The sequence below is a fragment of the Silene latifolia genome, chromosome 1, assembly GCF_048544455.1.
Source record: "Silene latifolia isolate original U9 population chromosome 1, ASM4854445v1, whole genome shotgun sequence".
Lineage (NCBI taxonomy): Eukaryota > Viridiplantae > Streptophyta > Magnoliopsida > Caryophyllales > Caryophyllaceae > Silene > Silene latifolia.
In genome coordinates this window covers 289,586-307,292 of record NC_133526.1, presented here as the reverse complement: position 1 = coordinate 307,292, position 17,707 = coordinate 289,586, and the positions used below count along the sequence as shown (strand labels likewise).

The 17,707-nt window shown below is 34.5% G+C and overlaps 3 protein-coding genes across 3 annotated transcripts; 1 reads left to right on the top strand and 2 right to left on the bottom strand.

Moving 5' to 3' along the window:
- Positions 1 to 340: 340 nt before the first annotated feature.
- On the bottom strand, positions 341 to 1,112 carry LOC141591453 (calvin cycle protein CP12-1, chloroplastic-like). The gene has a single exon (XM_074411785.1). It carries the CDS (start codon positions 1,017 to 1,019, stop codon positions 645 to 647), a length of 375 nt encoding a protein of 124 aa, XP_074267886.1. The 5' UTR covers positions 1,020 to 1,112; the 3' UTR covers positions 341 to 644.
- A 2,051-nt stretch (positions 1,113 to 3,163) lies between these two features.
- Positions 3,164 to 10,771, top strand: LOC141591436 (putative glutamyl endopeptidase, chloroplastic). Its single transcript, XM_074411756.1, has 15 exons — positions 3,164 to 3,611; positions 4,657 to 4,873; positions 5,168 to 5,278; positions 5,974 to 6,019; positions 6,374 to 6,483; positions 6,564 to 7,067; positions 7,235 to 7,363; positions 7,943 to 8,242; positions 8,328 to 8,786; positions 8,918 to 8,983; positions 9,323 to 9,383; positions 9,507 to 9,656; positions 9,803 to 9,940; positions 10,027 to 10,337; positions 10,441 to 10,771. Coding segments are annotated over exons 1-15 (2,928 nt in total). The 5' UTR covers positions 3,164 to 3,286; the 3' UTR covers positions 10,442 to 10,771.
- Positions 10,772 to 11,203: 432 nt separating this feature from the next.
- LOC141646535 (uncharacterized) lies at positions 11,204 to 14,793 on the bottom strand. Its single transcript, XM_074454751.1, has 2 exons — positions 14,772 to 14,793; positions 11,204 to 11,766 (listed from the first exon to the last, which is right to left on the bottom strand). Exons 1-2 carry the CDS (start codon positions 14,791 to 14,793, stop codon positions 11,204 to 11,206), a joined length of 585 nt encoding a protein of 194 aa, XP_074310852.1.
- Between the last annotated feature and the right edge of the window lie 2,914 nt (positions 14,794 to 17,707).

Below are 17,707 nucleotides of genomic sequence, written 5' to 3'. Positions count from 1 at the left end.
GCAACCAAACGACACCTAATTTTGTCGTGGTTTCACACTTTCACATCTAGAAATATTGAGATGCAAATGTTTCAATTATAATAATACATCCGAGGTTCTTCATCAACTCAATTGCAGTTTAATATGTTGATTATTTTTTTATTAATTTATTGTGTTAGTTAATCTCACATTCTTTTTCCTTTTCTTTATGAAACTATTTTGTAAGGGATTATAAAGTACTTCGGACATCTCTAATGATTCAGATTGATGCAATTATCGAGTTTACATATATTCTTATCGGAAAAAACGTGATTAGTGAAAAAAAAAAACCCAAGAAACAAGCCATTAATCTCCACTTAACTTGATCAACCAAAAAAATCATCCATGACAACTTTATAACAAGAGTAACAATTACAAGTACATCAATAACGTAACCGTAAGGCTACATCCACCAATATCATTTTTAATTAACCCAAAGTAACAATATCATCAAAATACATGCCATAACCACATGATAATTAATAATCCATCATTAATCATCATCCACAACTTCAAGAATTCTACCCCTACTTTTCAATCATTAATTTACCTTTGATTAAATACTCATCACAATAATATAAAAGGTAAACAAATGATCAAGACGGAGCAAATAATTAATCAATAAACTAATTATCATAAGTCCTGCACTCATCAGTTTCAGGATTATCCTTGCAATAAGTCTCAAGAACATCGGTAGCCTTATTCTTGTCTCTAGCATGACTAGCCGCAGCGCTAACCTCTTCAACCTCATCCCAAGCCGCAGCACACTCTCCGCTAACTGGGTCTTCAGCGCAAGTCTCCTGAGCCGCCTTAATGCTTTGCTCAATGCTAGCTGATAGCTTATCTGGCGTGGCTCGGACCGCTACAAGTCTCTTAGACGTGCCCTTGCTAATAACGCACCTAACCATGTTCATGTTGGCTAACTTTGGTGTTTCAACGTGGTTTGTGCATGTTGGTGTGAACACTTTAGGGCTCATTAGGGAAAAACTCAAGCTTGCCATTTTATTTTTTATTTTTTTTAGCTTTGTTCTTGAGTTTTTTTTTTTGGGTTAGAGCCTAGAGGGGATGATAATGTAGCGTATGGAATTGAGATTGGTTGTTTTAGTGATTTATGTGGTATGGACGTATGGACAATGAATTGGGTGCACATATTTCTTATCATGTTTTGTCCAATGGTTGGCTACCACGTATGATATGTGGGTTAGATATTTTTAATATCGACTTGATTTTTTTTTTTTCAATTAGTGATGTTTTGGTTCTTGTTTTGCATTTGTGCTAAGTTAATGATTATAGAAGCAATAGGTTTTGGTATAGACGGGTGGGGCGAATAGACGGGTAAAGACCTCTAATAACATGGGTAGGGGGACAAGGTGTGACACCCCCATGTGCTTTCCACTTTATGGCAAATGAGTATTTTGTGAGGGAAAATGGTATCCGTCTATACGTATAGACGAATAGTGTCCGTCTATAATGAGAATTTGTGTTATAGAAGAGATCTGTTAGTAAATTTTCCAAATTTTCCGATCGATTGCTTATTAATGGAATTGGAAAAATATAATGTGTACTAAAGTTGCACTTGCTCTATTAAGCTACTCTTATCATTTGTTGAATAAGTTCTATGGATTCATTATTTTTTTAGTAGAAAAGTGGGTTAATAAGGTTATTTCATGAAAACATAGGGAGTATTAGCTTAACTTCAGACACCTTGCTTGGAATTAGTTGATTAATGTGACCCGCCTAATCAAGTTATAAGTTTTACATAATTCACCATTGGAATGATACATAGCTAAAAATTAATATTGTTTGAAAAACTTACTTGATAAGTCAAGTTACAATATATTATAGCCTATCATTTATCCAATTCAGGAGCACATTATTTAAGAACTAGCAAAAAAAACTTAAAATCTATCTCATCGATTATAATTCTACAAGATGCTTGACTTATATACATGCGTCTAAACTTGGCATGCAAGTCAACCAGATCAGATACTGGTCAGGCGGTCAGATCATATTGGGTTTTTCAAAATTCAGATGAAATTTGGTAGAGTCATTATTAGATGTGTTATTAAATTATTTAGGAATAATGGACAACTAGGTTTGGTGCTCGGCTTCGCCCGGGCTACCTCTATTTATCGTTAAATTTTATTTACAATGAAATAAACTATGTTGGAGTTGTCTAACTCACACGTTTATTATTTGTAATATATTTTTCTACGGCATATCTTGTAATTATGATGAAATGTAAAATTTATTTCAAATTATGAGACACATTCACTACCCCGCTATTAATATTATTACTTTTACGACATTCTTTCTTAATATCATTACGCTCACTACTCTTGTGGTTACAATTGCTTCTTTTACTAATTCCTCTATTTTTTTCTGTTAAATTCATTATTCCCGTTAATTTTATCCGGGCTATATTTAAATAAATAAAATATTTCCTTGAGTCGATTGGTTATTTAATTGTTCATACTTTTTCTCATTGTTTCCACTGTTACTTTCACTACATTCGTAGTTACTTTCATTACTCCCACTATCATTATTATAACTTCACTACTCCCACATTAATACCGTTAATTTTAATAATCTCATTGCTGCTACTATTACTTTTACTATATTTAATTTAATGTATAATTTTATGATGATCCTAATTAATTCCATAAGTGGGGCATGTTAATTTTAAGGAAAATCACTATATTCTTGTGTTTTCTAATTTTAATTACTTTATTTAATGTAATTTCCATAAATATTCTTCATCAAGGCATCTTTATATTATACTTTTAACTAAAACTATATAATATTTACATTGAGGTACCTTTATCAAGTCCATCACACGGTACTATCGATTTAAAAATATATAATATAATTAATTTGTATAGATTTTTTTAATTACATTGAAATACCTTGATTTTTGGAATTAATATATAATATTGATTTGTAACAATAAACATTTGAATCCGGTTATATTGAATCGGTTTATTCAAATTACGCGTCAACCTCAGATTCTTAATTCGGGTATCGGTTGAATACAAATATCCGATCTGATTATTCAAACCGGGTTAATTTTAACCCGACTACGTGGGCCACAATGGCCACACACATTGGCATGGATATTAAAATCCCAAATCTTAGAATAGAGACCAACAATGGTGCAAGTGTGAGAAATCATGTGCACATCATACAGTCACACATAATAAAGTACAGAGCACTACGACCCAATCACAAACACTCCCAACACAACACAACACTATAACAAAACACAAAGATGCGATTTTGTAAAGTCTATCATCGCATACCTTTCTTAACACTCTCTTCAACCCATCAATGTCTTCATCTTCGTCCTTCTAATCTCTCTACACCTTCATTTATTTCTCCTGTTCCCTTCAAATTCCCTGCAACTATCAACTCTTCCCGCCAATTTAGGACTGTTTCTTCAGTTTCAAGGAAACATCTTTTTGGTAATAAAATGAGTAAAACTAGTAATAGTAGGATTCATAATCTTGTTCCTGTTGAAGCTGTTTCTGCTGAAAATAGTTCTACTGCTGCAAATGGGTTTAATGGGTCTGCTTCCAATTTCAATTATGATCAAGGTTTGTTGTTGTAATTAAATACTTTTTTTTTTTTTGTTTATTTATGGTTTTTGTTGTTTAAAATTGGGTACTAGTTTAATAGAAGAATTAGTATTATTAGTTGGCGGAGCCAGGATTTCCAATGGTTCAAGGGGCGGCCGCCCAGCTAGCCAACTAGGTCCATCACTGAGTTGAAGTAGAGGTTTTGAAGGTGATCTTGATGAATTGGGATTACTGGGTAGGAGTAGAATTGTTGAATTAGTGTTATTTGTGTTGATTTGGGGTTGAAATTGAGGTTATGGAGGTGTTTTTGAGAAATTGGGATTGTAAAGGAAGTATCTTCTGAATTGGGTAGAAGTATAATTGATGAATTAGTGTTATTTGATGTTGATTTGGGGTTGAAATTGAGGTTATGGAGGTGTTTTTGAGGAATTGGGATTGTAAAGGAAGTATCTTTTGAAATGGATAGGAGTATAATAGAAGAGTTAGTAGCAGTTGATGTTTGTTTGGGGTTGAAGTTGAGGTTTTGAAGGTGTTGTTGATGAAGTGGGTTTGTAAAGGATGTAACCTTTGATGGGTAGCTGTGGCGGAATCAAGATATGTAGTTAGGTGGCGAAAAATTTCAGGGGTGAAGTAGTATGGCAATACCGTAAACTAGCAGAATTGTCGAAATTTTTACTAAAAATTTCGAATTTGTCAGTGTTTTGAGGGTTTAGGGCCAATGCTAGCTCCTCTGAGTATCTTTTGTATGGAAAGCCTCTTCTTTTTTAGAAGGTAGTGTAGAATGAAGAATCGAACTGAGTCAGGATTGTATTTGGCCTTTTGGTTAGTAAGTTAATTCGTTGAATGATTTGGGGACTTGGTGAATTGAAATAGAGCTTGGCTTTGTGAGCACACTGGTGAAGTTATAGAACTATAGAGTTTTGAATCCGACTTCATGTTTTCTCAGTTTAAACTTTGTGTTTTGGAACTGCATGAGAATAAATACTTGCTATACACATGAGTAATGTCAATTAGTGCTTTGGTTTGTACTCTTAATGTACCTCTTTTTGTCTTCTATCCATAGATGATTTGTCAGCGGCCAGTGGATATCAGCTACCTCCACCTGAAATAAGGGATATTGTCGATGCTCCTCCCTTGCCGTCATTATCCTTTTCTCCTCACAAGGATAAGATATTATTCCTCAAGCGAAGATCTCTTACTCCTCTGGCAGACCTTGCTAGACCAGAAGAAAAGCTTGCTGGTGTTCGCATTGATGGCAAATGCAACACCAGGAGTCGAATGTGAGTAATTATACGGAGAAACATCTTCACCCACACCTACTGTTTTGGTAAACATACAAACTCGTATAATCACCCTTGATTCAGAGTTGTAGCTGCTTTAATAACCTTATATAGTGTTAGCGGCTATATATGTATAAGAATTGACTAGAAGTGCATAACCACATATACTGCTACAGAACGGAAAATCTAAAGTCACCATAATGGCATTAATTTGCTAGGTTCACTTGCCCTTGTTTATCTATTTGTCTACATGTACAATTATTGTTGAGTTGTGAGTGGTAAACTTGTATGCAGGTCGTTCTACACAGGTATTGGGATCCATCAATTAATGGGCGACGGTACCCTTGGGCCAGAAAAGACGATACAGGGTTTGCCTGATGGTGCTAGGATCAACTTTGTTAACTGGTATTGTCAATTTCCTCAGTTTTTTGGCTTTATAATATGTTTTGGGGGTTGATGAATGATGCATTAATAATATACGCCTTTCGTAGGCAGGCTTATGGAGAAACTATAATCAGTTCACTTTTGCATTGTGCGAAGTTGTGATAGACGGGTTGTGTTCTGTAACTTAGAAGAAGAAAAATGGCTTGAAGTAAATGTATATCTGAAAGTGTCTGAAGTAGTATCTGGTTTATTAGCTATTCGCTTGAGTTTGTTACTGGGCATTGTTCTAGAGAATTTCCATACTCTGGCATGTTCATATGATTGCTTGTGAAAATGGCCACTAATGCTTTCACATTGTCAAAGAAAAAAAAAATCCGAGGTCTTACTGTGCATTAACTCGTGTAAGTTTGTTATAACTTATAAGTAACAAGATTACTGCTAGTAGTATCAAGGCTTGTTGAGCATTATTTTGAAGCGACCTCATGTTTAGAAGTATATTGCATTGCAAATTCTTCATTGTATGTATGATCGTGATGAACATCTTTTTATATTTCATATTTTCAATTTCTCATATTAGGTTTATAACTCAAAAAAATTTAGTTTAACTGACTGTGGATATTTAATAATTTCTTCATGAGCACCATTTACATAAGATTTTATAAAAATTAAAATGTGTTGCTTTTAGTCAATGATTTTTCCATTTGATTCTTGGCCAGGTCAACCGATGGTCAGCATATAGCATTTACTGTTCGAGTTGAGGAGGTACTAACATCTTTCTGGCTTAATTGTATGGTTCTCTGGTTCTATTATGAATCTTGTTGTATCCGTTTACGTTTTTTTGAAAAAAAAAAAAAAAAGAATTCTTGGTCCCTGGATTTAGTTTGATAATCTACACAAGTCAATTTCTGAATTTAACATACTTTGGTTACAGAACCGTTTACCAATGAATTTATAGCTAATTGCTCAGCATAACACATTACTTCCCAATTAATGGATGCTTGAGAGTCCAGTCTTCATTATGTCTAGGGAATCCTGCCTTGTCTTTTTCTTTTCCAAACCTTTTTTTTAGCATGGCATTGACTAGTCCAGCTTTGCTTTGACGGCGTGTTGCTACAGGATGATGGCAGTAGCAGCAGGCTCCGCTTATGGGTTGCTAACGTGGCAACTGGATTAGCAAAACCTTTGTTTCAGTCAGCAGACGTCTATGTAAATTCCATCTTTGACAAGTAGGTGCTTGTTCTCTCTTGAATTGTTCAATGGATGTCAAGTCCCCAAGTAGCACCTACTTGACTGTCTGCTTTTCAAGTTTTGTGTGGTTAGGTGATTCAACCCTACTGGTGTGCACCATTCCGACGTCTCGTGGCAACCCCCCCAAGAAGCCTTTGGTCCCACCTGGCCCTAAAATTCAGACGAACGAGCAAAAGAATACCATTCAAGTCAGAACATACCAAGATCTACTGAAAGATGAATATGATGCTGACCTGTTTGACTATTATACAACTTCACAACTGATGTTGGTATCTCTGGATGGAAAGGCAGAACCTTTTGGAAAACCAGCCGTGTATACATCGTTGGACCCATCTCCCGATGAGAAGTACTTAATGATTAGCTCATTCCACAGGCCGTACTCTTATACAGTACCGTGTGGAAGATTTCCAAAAAAGGTTGATCTATGGACAGCTGACGGGAAATTTGTGAGACAGCTTTGTGATTTGCCTTTGGCTGAGAATATTCCTATTACTCATAGTAGTGTGAGGCAAGGGATACGTTCTCTCAATTGGAGAGCAGACAGGCCTTCAATGCTCTACTGGTACGGTTCTGCTTGTATATTATGTGTTTTTGCAAGGGATGTATATTAGGGTTTCAGTACCTTTGAATCTTTAATGCTACGACTCTGACTTTTGGAGTAAATGATTATTTATCTTGGTCTCAGGGTTCTTCTTTGGGTTTGTAACACTTCATACTTTTATGTTGTAGGGTGGAGACTCAAGATGGTGGTGATGCAAAGGTGGAAGTTTCTCCTCGAGATATTGTTTATATGCAACCGGCTGAAGCAAGTGAGGGTGAACAACCTACCATCTTGCAAAAACTTGATCTTCGATATGGGTACAACTGTAAACTCTTTTTGTGTTACTTTTCCTGATGTTAGTTAAAATTTGTGTGTTCATATTCTCAAACCAAATACATTTAAAATGTTCGGGTAAGCAATCAAGTCAAACTAACAAGGTTGTTTAATGCTTCCCTACTGATCATTCAAGAATATACTGAAGATATGAGCTGATTTCACAGTAAATTCGCAACAGTTTAGAAATAACCTGTCAATATATTGGAGCAGTAATGCTTTAACTTGTAGTTAATTTTATTTGAAAACGCAAGTACAGAAACGCTTTTGGAAGCTTAAATCAGTCTCACTAATGTATTGGAACTAAATGCGAGATAGTTTTTAAAAAAAGCCTTCCTTTTTCGTTGCTGTACAAAACTCCATAAATGAACCGGAAAAGAAGACTTGTTTAATGTACTGAAATCTTACCGGATCATTTTTTTTTTGACAGTAAAACTTACCGGATCTGTGATCTAGAATATTGCTTACATTGCAACAACAAATAACCGTGCAAAGAAAATAAAAGAGAAATGTGACGATTCTTGTGGATATCTGAAATTTTTGTGTGAACCGTTTGTTGACAGGGGTATATCATGGTGTGATGATTCTCTTGCTCTAGTGTATGAATCTTGGTATAAAACAAGAAAAACACGGACGTGGGTTATATCTCCCGGAAGTGAAGTTGTCAGTCCACGAATATTGTTTGATAGGTCGTATGAAGATGTGTATTCTGATCCAGGTTCTCCGATGTTTCGGAGAACGTCATATGGATCATATGTGATTGCAAAAATACGTAAGCAACATGATGAAGCCACCTACTTGTTGCTTAATGGTGACGGAGCCACTCCCAAGGGAAGTATCCCATTCCTCGACTTGTTTGACATGTGAGTGCTCTAAGGATAATTTACCCCTTTTGGCAATAGATGTATTAGTGTGTTTTAATCTCAGTCTGACGCTACATATTTACAGTAATACAGGCAAGAAAGAAACGATATGGGAGAGTGACAAGGAGAAGTATTATGAAACAGTTGTTGCCTTAATGAATGACGCAGATGAAGGGGATATTCTTCTCGACGATTTGAAAATACTTACATCAAAGGAATCAAAAACTGAAAATACCCAATATTATTTACATAGCTGGGCAGATAAAAAGGCATTTCAGATCACAAATTTTCCTCATCCTTATCCCCAGTTAGCTTCTTTACAGAAGGAGATGATCAGGTATGAAAGGAAAGACGGGGTGCAACTTACTGCAACACTATACCTGCCACCAGGGTATGACATCTCAAAAGATGGACCCCTTCCTTGTCTTATCTGGTTTTATCCGGGAGAATTCAAGAGCAAAGATGCTGCTAGTCAAGTACGTGGTTCCCCAAATGAGTTTGCTAGTATAGGCTCTACTTCTCCCCTTCTTTGGTTGGCTAGAAGGTGCGTGTCTCATTTGCTGTCACATAAACTAGAATGGTTAACAGCGTTACTTGGCTTAGTTATCAGCTACGACGTCACTACATCAAGTTCAGCTGAATTGAGCAACATTTGATCGAGTTGCTTTAATGTAGGTTTGCTGTTTTGTCGGGACCTACTATTCCTATAATTGGTGAGGGCGATGAAGAAGCAAATGATAGGTAATTGTGAGCTTGCGCTTCTTATTGCTATTCACGTATGTAGTAGTTTATAAATTCGAGTCCTAGATGGGGGTCGGAGAGATAAGAAGGCAAGCAGTCTTTGTCATAACAAGCATACCGAGTCATACACCAGGTTTGTATCAAGCAAAATACTATTGCAATAAAGAAAGCGGCATAAAATATTGGTACAATACTACAATGTTTACTTACTGGCTGTTTTTTTTTTTTTTTTTTTTTTTTTTTTTTGCTGAAAGCTTGATGCAGTGCGAGATTTTATGTTATTTTTTATTCTTTTCCTGTATGTCTACATCATCCTGCTCTGACGATCTTTTTCACCAGGTATGTAGAGCAACTTGTTGCTAGTGCTGAGGCTGCAGTAGAAGAAGTCATCCGACGAGGAGTGAGTTTTTTCCCCCTAAAAATCATTTTTTTAATTTTGGTTTCTTGAACAAATCATTTGCTGGCTATCAGGGAAAACTTAATTGCATAGATGTTCATTGAATGCTCTTATTTTGACCTTAAGGTGGCTCACCCGAACAAGATAGCAGTTGGAGGTCATTCTTACGGAGCATTCATGACAGCAAACCTTTTGGCACATGCGCCTCATCTTTTCAGCTGTGGTATTGCTCGATCTGGAGCCTATAATCGAACTCTAACCCCCTTTGGATTTCAGGTAGCTTGTTCATACAATAATATCACTATATCCTAACCTGGACTCTTATTTTGTTTTTTTTCACAATTTAGCAAAATACCTGTTGTACCTTCATAATCTAATTCTCGACCAATTCTTCTGTTTTGTTGGTATCGTGGACATGGTAGAATGAGGATAGAACTCTCTGGGAGGCGACAAACATTTATGTGGAAATGAGCCCGTTCATGGCAGCAAATAAGATCAAGAAACCTATTTTACTGATCCACGGAGAAGAAGACAATAATTCAGGAACAATGACAATGCAGGTAGATGATTTTGCACAGATTGCTAAAATTTGTGGGGTGTTATTTTACTGACTTTTGTGTTTGTGGTCTCTACATCAAAATACCAGTCAGACCGTTTCTATACTGCGCTGAAGGGTCACGGGGCTCTATGTCGCTTGGTAATTCTACCTTACGAGAGCCATGGGTATTCAGCTAGAGAAAGCATCATGCATGTTCTTTGGGAGACAGATAGGTGGCTGCAGAAACATTGTGTTGCAAACACGTCTGAATTGAACGTAGATGCTGTTTCTCTTAAGGAGGGCGGAGGAAAAACAAATTTGAATAGCCAAGTAACTTCTACAACAGGTGGCAGCGGCGGTGGTGCTAAAGAGGAAGATCTCGACCTTGGAGTCCATTCTCTCAGGAGGTCATCCTTATGGTAATGTCTATTTTTCTTCTAATTCAGGATTTACCGATAATATTCAAGGAAAATGATATATACAGCCAATATTTTTGACGTTTTTAATTTCGTTCACTGATAGATTGGCAATGAAACCCCAAGAGCGAACATTCTGCGTAGATGATGATCATGGTTGGTCAGATGCTCTGGTGTGAAGCCATGACAAAACCGACACAACAGAAGCTGCTGCTGTTCTTCCGCTCAGCTGTTATAGGTTCTCGCTAACCCGATTCCCTTGAAATAGTGATTCAAGCATTAGTCTGTATTCATTAAACATTGATTCATATGTTACCACAGAAACGATTGTACGGATTTATATAGCTCGGCACATTTTCTCCATGCTGGATTATCAGCATGATAAATCTTGTTCCTTGACTGATTTTCCGATCAATATACAGAAATATTATTCGTAACATCCTGAACCTAGCTGACATCTGCCTCGAGTTTCAATTTCTCGACTCACAACTCCTGGCTTCATAGACACGATTTTATGCAAACCACGGTTATAATCCAAACAAAAGAAAATTGTCATTACAGATGAATACGAGTCAAATATGTTCTGTTTTCATATATTTCATTTACAGCAGCTTAAGAAGAGTTGAGATCATTTGTTCCACTTTTGTGTCTCATCTCCTGTACACTTGTCTTAAACTAATGATGTGTCACAAGGTGAGTATAGTGGGACACAAGATGAGACACAAAATGAGATAGAGAATCCGCTCTCGTTTAAGAATGTAACACAAGTTGGAAAAATTACCCAAAATGAAAAACTGATGAATATAATATTTATACAATATCAACACCACAAAAGATTGAACCAAAAACCTTAAACAAAAGAAGGATCATCAAACTTTATCATCAAGTTCAAAATCAGAATCTTGATCATCATCATCAACTATCCTTCTACAAAAGAACCTCATAAAAAACCACATTACTGCCTTTAAAATCCTCGACATCCCGATCGCAACCGTCAAATAATACAACCATAATCCAACAAAATCCCCCAACCCAACTTTCATCATCATATCCCTTTTAACCTCAACCAAAACCACCAAGGAGTCCACCTCATCTCTCAACCTCCACCATGATAAAACACCGAAACAAGCGGCTAAAGCCCACTTCTCCGGCCACTGTTCCTCCTTAGGCCCACCGTAGACAGTGTCGTCCACAACGGGCCTTACAATTGTCCTAGCCCAATGGACCATGGTCTCATGTAATCCAACAAAGAAAACTAGTTTACTTATCATGGACCGCCCACCGCCGAATCCTGCACCATCAATCCCTGCCTTTATAGTAGCCTCAATACCTAACCCTACACAAACTTGCAAGGTGCATAGGAATATCCATGCTGCATGGACACGTGGCCGGAATATCGGACCCGGGAACTCGGTTATTAAGCTTATTCTCCCTGTTAATGAATGTATTAAGGATGATAAGCTAATAACTAGTATTAGGGCATGTAGAATATTTGGATTTGTGTGTAGGAAAATATTAAAAAGAAATGTTTTTGGAGGATTAATTGATGCTAATGATAATAGATATTGTGCACTTGATAATCTTGCTAAAAGAAGAAATGATAATGGTAATAATAAACTAAGAAGTGTAATAGAAAGTATGTAAAATGGTTGTAATAAAAATGGGTAACCAAAAAATTGTAAATTTGTGATTTTTTCCTTCTTTTGCCATAATTTCCACACCATTTTTCGACGATTTAATTATATCAAAAAAGAAAATTATGTGACAAATAGAAGATTACCAAAAAAGAGTTGTTTGGATCAAAAAAGGATATGAAATGGAAAGTTTAAATTTTTCGCCGATTTAATTAATTATATCGAAAAAAGAAAATTATGTGAGAAATAGAAGATTACAAAGAAAAAGTTGTTTGGATCAAAAAGGGATATGAAATGTAAAGTTTATATATGAAAGATATGAAATGAAGGTTGGTAGTGAAGAAGGGGTGATGTAGTTGTCATGATTATGAATGTTAGTTGACTTGAAAATTACTAGTTATATAATATTATGTAACTACCAATAAAATAATTTGGTGGTAAGTTGTATTCTGCTGTATTATTTTGGATTAATTCATAAATTAATCATGATCAATCTGTTTCATATACATTATTTGAGTGTGATGGATAATTGTTTGAATAGTTTGCATGTTTTTCTGTTTTATTTCGGGTTTGCTTGATCTTTTTGTGTTGCAAGTAGTTTTAGGGTGCATTTTTTTTTTGGAGTTGTGTTCGATTTTATCAAACTTCAAATAAGTATAGTATCAAAATTTTGGGATGAAACTTACTACATAATAGAGTTAAACTGAGTAAAGCTGAATATGTAGAACTGAAATAAATTGAAATTAAGTCAGAAAGAGCAAGACATAAACTTACATTTGTAATGAATATGTCCTTGGTATAATGTGTAGTTAGGGTGAATTATGGAGCGGAATATAATATCGAGTATCAATTATTTATAGATATGGAGTTATCTTAGGGGACAAATTAGACTAAGGTTAAAGTGCATTATATTTTTTTTCTTAAAATCACGTACCTATCAATCATTGTTGAGTACAAATTAATTATGGCTTCTTAGTAGTTATCCATATTATACAATTATACTACGTACATTATTAGGGTATATGACTATATCGTCCATATGTAAGACATAAAGTTTTATATGTTGGCAAGTCATTGTCGTTTTTAGGTAAACTTAGACCTGGCAAACAGATCGGGTCGTGTTGGGTTCGTGTTCGTGTCACATGTAAACGGGTCACAAATTCTTCAACCCAAACCCGACCCATTTAAATCTCGTGTCGTGTTCGTGTCGACCCACTTACATAAATGGGTCATCAAGCCTCAACCATAACCCGCTAATTTCGTGTCGGGTTCGTGTCGTGTTTTCGTGTGTCATCAATATTTGGAAAGTTCAAGTATATTTATGTGATGAAGGATAAAAAAAATTAGGATTAATTTACTAAACAGGTCATTCGTGTCGGGTTCGTGTTTAGAGAGCTCAACCCAAACCCGACCCAATTAAATATCGTGTCGTGTTCGTGTCGACCCACTTACATAAATGGGTCGTTGAACCTCAACCCAAACCCGTTAATTTCGTGTCGGGTTCGTGTCGTGTTATTTAACACGATTAATATGCATGACTCGAGACATTTTCACTTAGTTAGAATAATTAGTCTTTTATAAAACGATTATATAAAATTTTATTATTTAACTGTTATCACTTCTGATATGTCCCAAAGAAACAAATAAATCAAGAAACCTAATGAGTATTCTTTTCTATTCCGTGATTATTGTGATTATTTTTTCATTGACTCAAAATAATTGAATTAGGCAGCACCATGTCATTTACACGTAGATAAGATAAAAGAAAACGTAGCCTTAATGATTTGTTTAATCGCAATTTGGATAATATTAAAAACTTAACAAGCCAATACTTGAATACTCAAGACATATTTTATATTTATATAGTCATACAAATATACGTAATAAATGTTGAAAAGTCGTCCGAGAAAATAGTTTAACTGAAGATTGATAATTAGTCTACATCAATGTACGTAGCCCTCGCCCACTCAAATAAATCTTCTGTAAAATGGTTTTACGGTATTAATATTGGAACTTGGTACTGACTAGTGGAAGTTATATTAATAGATGTTGAAAAGTCGTTAGAGAAAATAGTTTTTAGATTGATAACTAGCTAAGTAGCTAGTCTACATTAATATAGCCCTCACTCCCTTGAGTAATTCTTCTATAAAACGGTTTTACGGCATTAATATTGGAACATGGTAGTATGGTACTGAGTAATGAGTAGTTAGTGAAAGTTATGTTGATGGGGTTATTTAGGTAAAAAATAATTGGTTTTATAATAACATTTGTGTACATTAATTTTATACAAGTTGTTACACTCACCAGTCACCACCAGGTTCCAAAGGTAGTCTTAAATAGAAGGACACGAAATCTTGAGCATATGTGAAACAATTTTATTTTCATTCATTTTGTTCTATTTTTGTGTTACAAATATTGAAAAATTGTACTCGTAAATTAAGGTAGAAAATCATTAGGTATGATTTTTTATTTATGTAAAACTCTATATATGGATATGGAGATCTTCTCATAATTACTCAACATATCATAATCAAGTAAATTTATTAAAATGAAGATATGATCATTATATACTTGATATGAAAATTTATAGTCGCCCTTGTCTTTAATTCTTGTAGTGTATAAATATGAACATTGTTTTACATGAATAACATCCACATTCATTACAAACAATCATCTTCAAGTGAAACAAATCAAAGATGACAAAACTCACACTTATAATTTTGGTTCCCCTCTTCCTAGCATTATTGGCTCAAGTCACAATATACACTTCTTGATAAGAAACACTACCATGATGCCTATATACTTGAACTAGCAGATTCAGCCATCTCTTGGTTTTTCTCCAAGAGACCACCACAACAGCGCTACGGTTTACCTCTATTGAATGTGTTGAAAGTCGAGTACTTGAAGGACAAGCGGCGAGGGGGAACTTTTTATAATATGGAGCTAAGTGTAAGGCGAAAGGATCTGAAGAATAAGAAAGTTTTAGAGGACTGTGTTTATGATGCATTTATATATTCAGACCCCAAATTGCCTAAACATTCATCGCTCAAAACCATTGCTGTTGCTCGAGATAAATGCAAAAAGATACATAGTTTTGTTTTCTAATCTTTGATTTCATTAGCTCATTGATTAATAATGCGGATATGATTGTAATGAGTTAGTATGATTTTAATAAGAGTTTGTGTTATTGCAACGAATCTATTATGATTAATTGATTACTACTAATAGTGTAACACATAAATCCGTTGTCAAATGATGCTAAGAAATATGAATTATGGATTGTGAGCGGTCATGTTCATGACACGAGTTCAAATCCCGTTGACATTAAAATACAAGATTCAAGAAGGGTTAAGAAAATAAAATATAACATGAAATATTTATCAAACTCTTCAGTTAAATATTTATCGTCATTGTTTTTAGGTTAGGCTTTTGTTTATCTTTGAAATAACATCATAAGAAACCTCACATAATACGATGCATGACTATTGGCTCGAGGTATTTTTACTTAGAAAATAGAACTTAAGTCTTTTATATGACGATTTTTCTTATAAAATGACCATATGTTTAATCACCAATCATGAAGTTGGGCTACCCACAATATAAATGATCTCATTTGAACCAAAAATAATAATTTGCTTAATAACAATTAGGATAATTTGTAACAATTTAACAAGCCAATACTTGAATACTCAAAACATATTTATATAATCATACTCCGTATCATTCATAATAAATGTTGAAAAACGCGTTAGAAAAAATAGTTTAACCAAAGGTTGATAACTAGTCTGCATCAATGTAGCCCTCACTCCCTCAGTATCAGTGAGACAGTGACGGGGATAGAATTTGAAGTTACCAAGAACGAGAGAGTAATAACATAAGGTAATTTTAAACATATTTGAAAAATTTAACTAAAAATAAAAATCAATTTTTTATCGCTTCTGCATTGAGTTTACAAATGTTTATTAAGAGATTAGAATATGTTAATTAAGATTATAGAAGTTACATTTTTTTTTTGTATTTTTTTTTTTGGTTTACAGAGATCCACAAGTGTGCACAAATTATTCTATAAGACCTATATTTAGATAAGACTAACCCAATAGCATAAGACCCAACAAAATTACTTAATAAAAATTTGAAATAATATTTTTATTTTAGTAACCCAATATTTTAAATTAATAACTTACATAATTAACTATGTTAGTTTTCATTATAAATTATAAAGTTATCAAAATAAAAACAAAAACTTAATATATTAATGTTTTTGCTTGGGTTTTTCTCCTATTGGATCCTATAGGAGAGTTGCTGGTGTGTGTTATTGATGCATTTTGAGAGATATTAAATGTTAGTGCATTTACGGTTAAACGTGCCCATGGTATTTGACTATTTGGACACGTTTCGGATTTGTACGTGTTCATGGTTTCTGGACACAATTTATGCACACTTTTAAAAGAAATCAAGTTGAATTTACGTGAATAAGATGCGTTGTTTTAAGGTGAGGAAATGAGTTGAATTGGGGTGAATGATGTTCTTTAGACGAGGAATGAAATGCCGAAAGAGATTGATTAGAAGATAAATTTGAGTAAGAAATGAGAATGAATTATAGTATGATCAAATTTTACCCGATTAATGTTGGAACCTGGTACTAAGTGGTTAGTGGAAGTTATGTTGATGGGATTATTTAGGTAAAAAATAATTAATTTTACATCAGTTTTATACAAAAATTGTTGTACTTACTCAGTACACACAAGGACATGCGATATTGAGCATGCATATGTAAAAAATTTTTATTTTCATTCATCACTTTGTTCTATTTTTGTGTTACAAATATTGGAAAATTGTAACAATTGGGTTTTCTTTATTTGCAACCAGAATAAGTAAAACTCTATAAATGGAACTGGAGATCTCCTCATAATTACTAAACATATCATAATCAAGTAGATTTGGTAAAATGAAGATATGATCACTATATACTTGATATGAAAATTTGTAGTCGGCCCGTGTCATGAATTCTTGTAGTGTATATATAAATACGACCATTTTACATCAATAATAACATGCACATTCACTACAAACAATCATCATCAAGTGAAACAAATATGACAAAACTCACACTTATAATTTTGGTTCAAGTCACAGCCACTTCTCGAAGCCTAAGCCCAGGCTTAGCTCCGTCACCATCGCCCTCAGAATAACCCGGAAAATATACACTTATTGATAAGAAGCACTACCATGATGCCTATATACTTGAACTAGCAGATTCAACCATCTCTTGGTTTTTGTCCAAGAGACCACCACAACAGCGCTACGGTTTACCTTTATTGAATGTGTTGAAAGTCGAGTACTTGAAAGACAAGCGGCGAGGGGGAACTTTTTATAATATGGAGCTAAGTGTAAGGCGAAAGGATCTGAAGAATAAGAAAGTTTTAGAGGACTGTGTTTATGATGCATTTATATATTCAGACCCCAAATTGCCTAAACATTCATCGCTCAAAACCATTGTTGTTTCTCGAGATAAATGCAAAAAGATACATAGTTTTGTTTTCTAATCTTCGATTTCAGTAGCTCATTGATTAATAATGCGGATATGATTGTAATGAGTTAGTATGGTTTTAATAAGATTTTGTGTTGTTGGAACGAATCTATTACGATTAATTGATTACGACTACTAATAGTGTAGCACATAAATCTGTCGTCAAATGATGCAGGAAAAATGCATTCGAACTACGAGAACTTTAAACG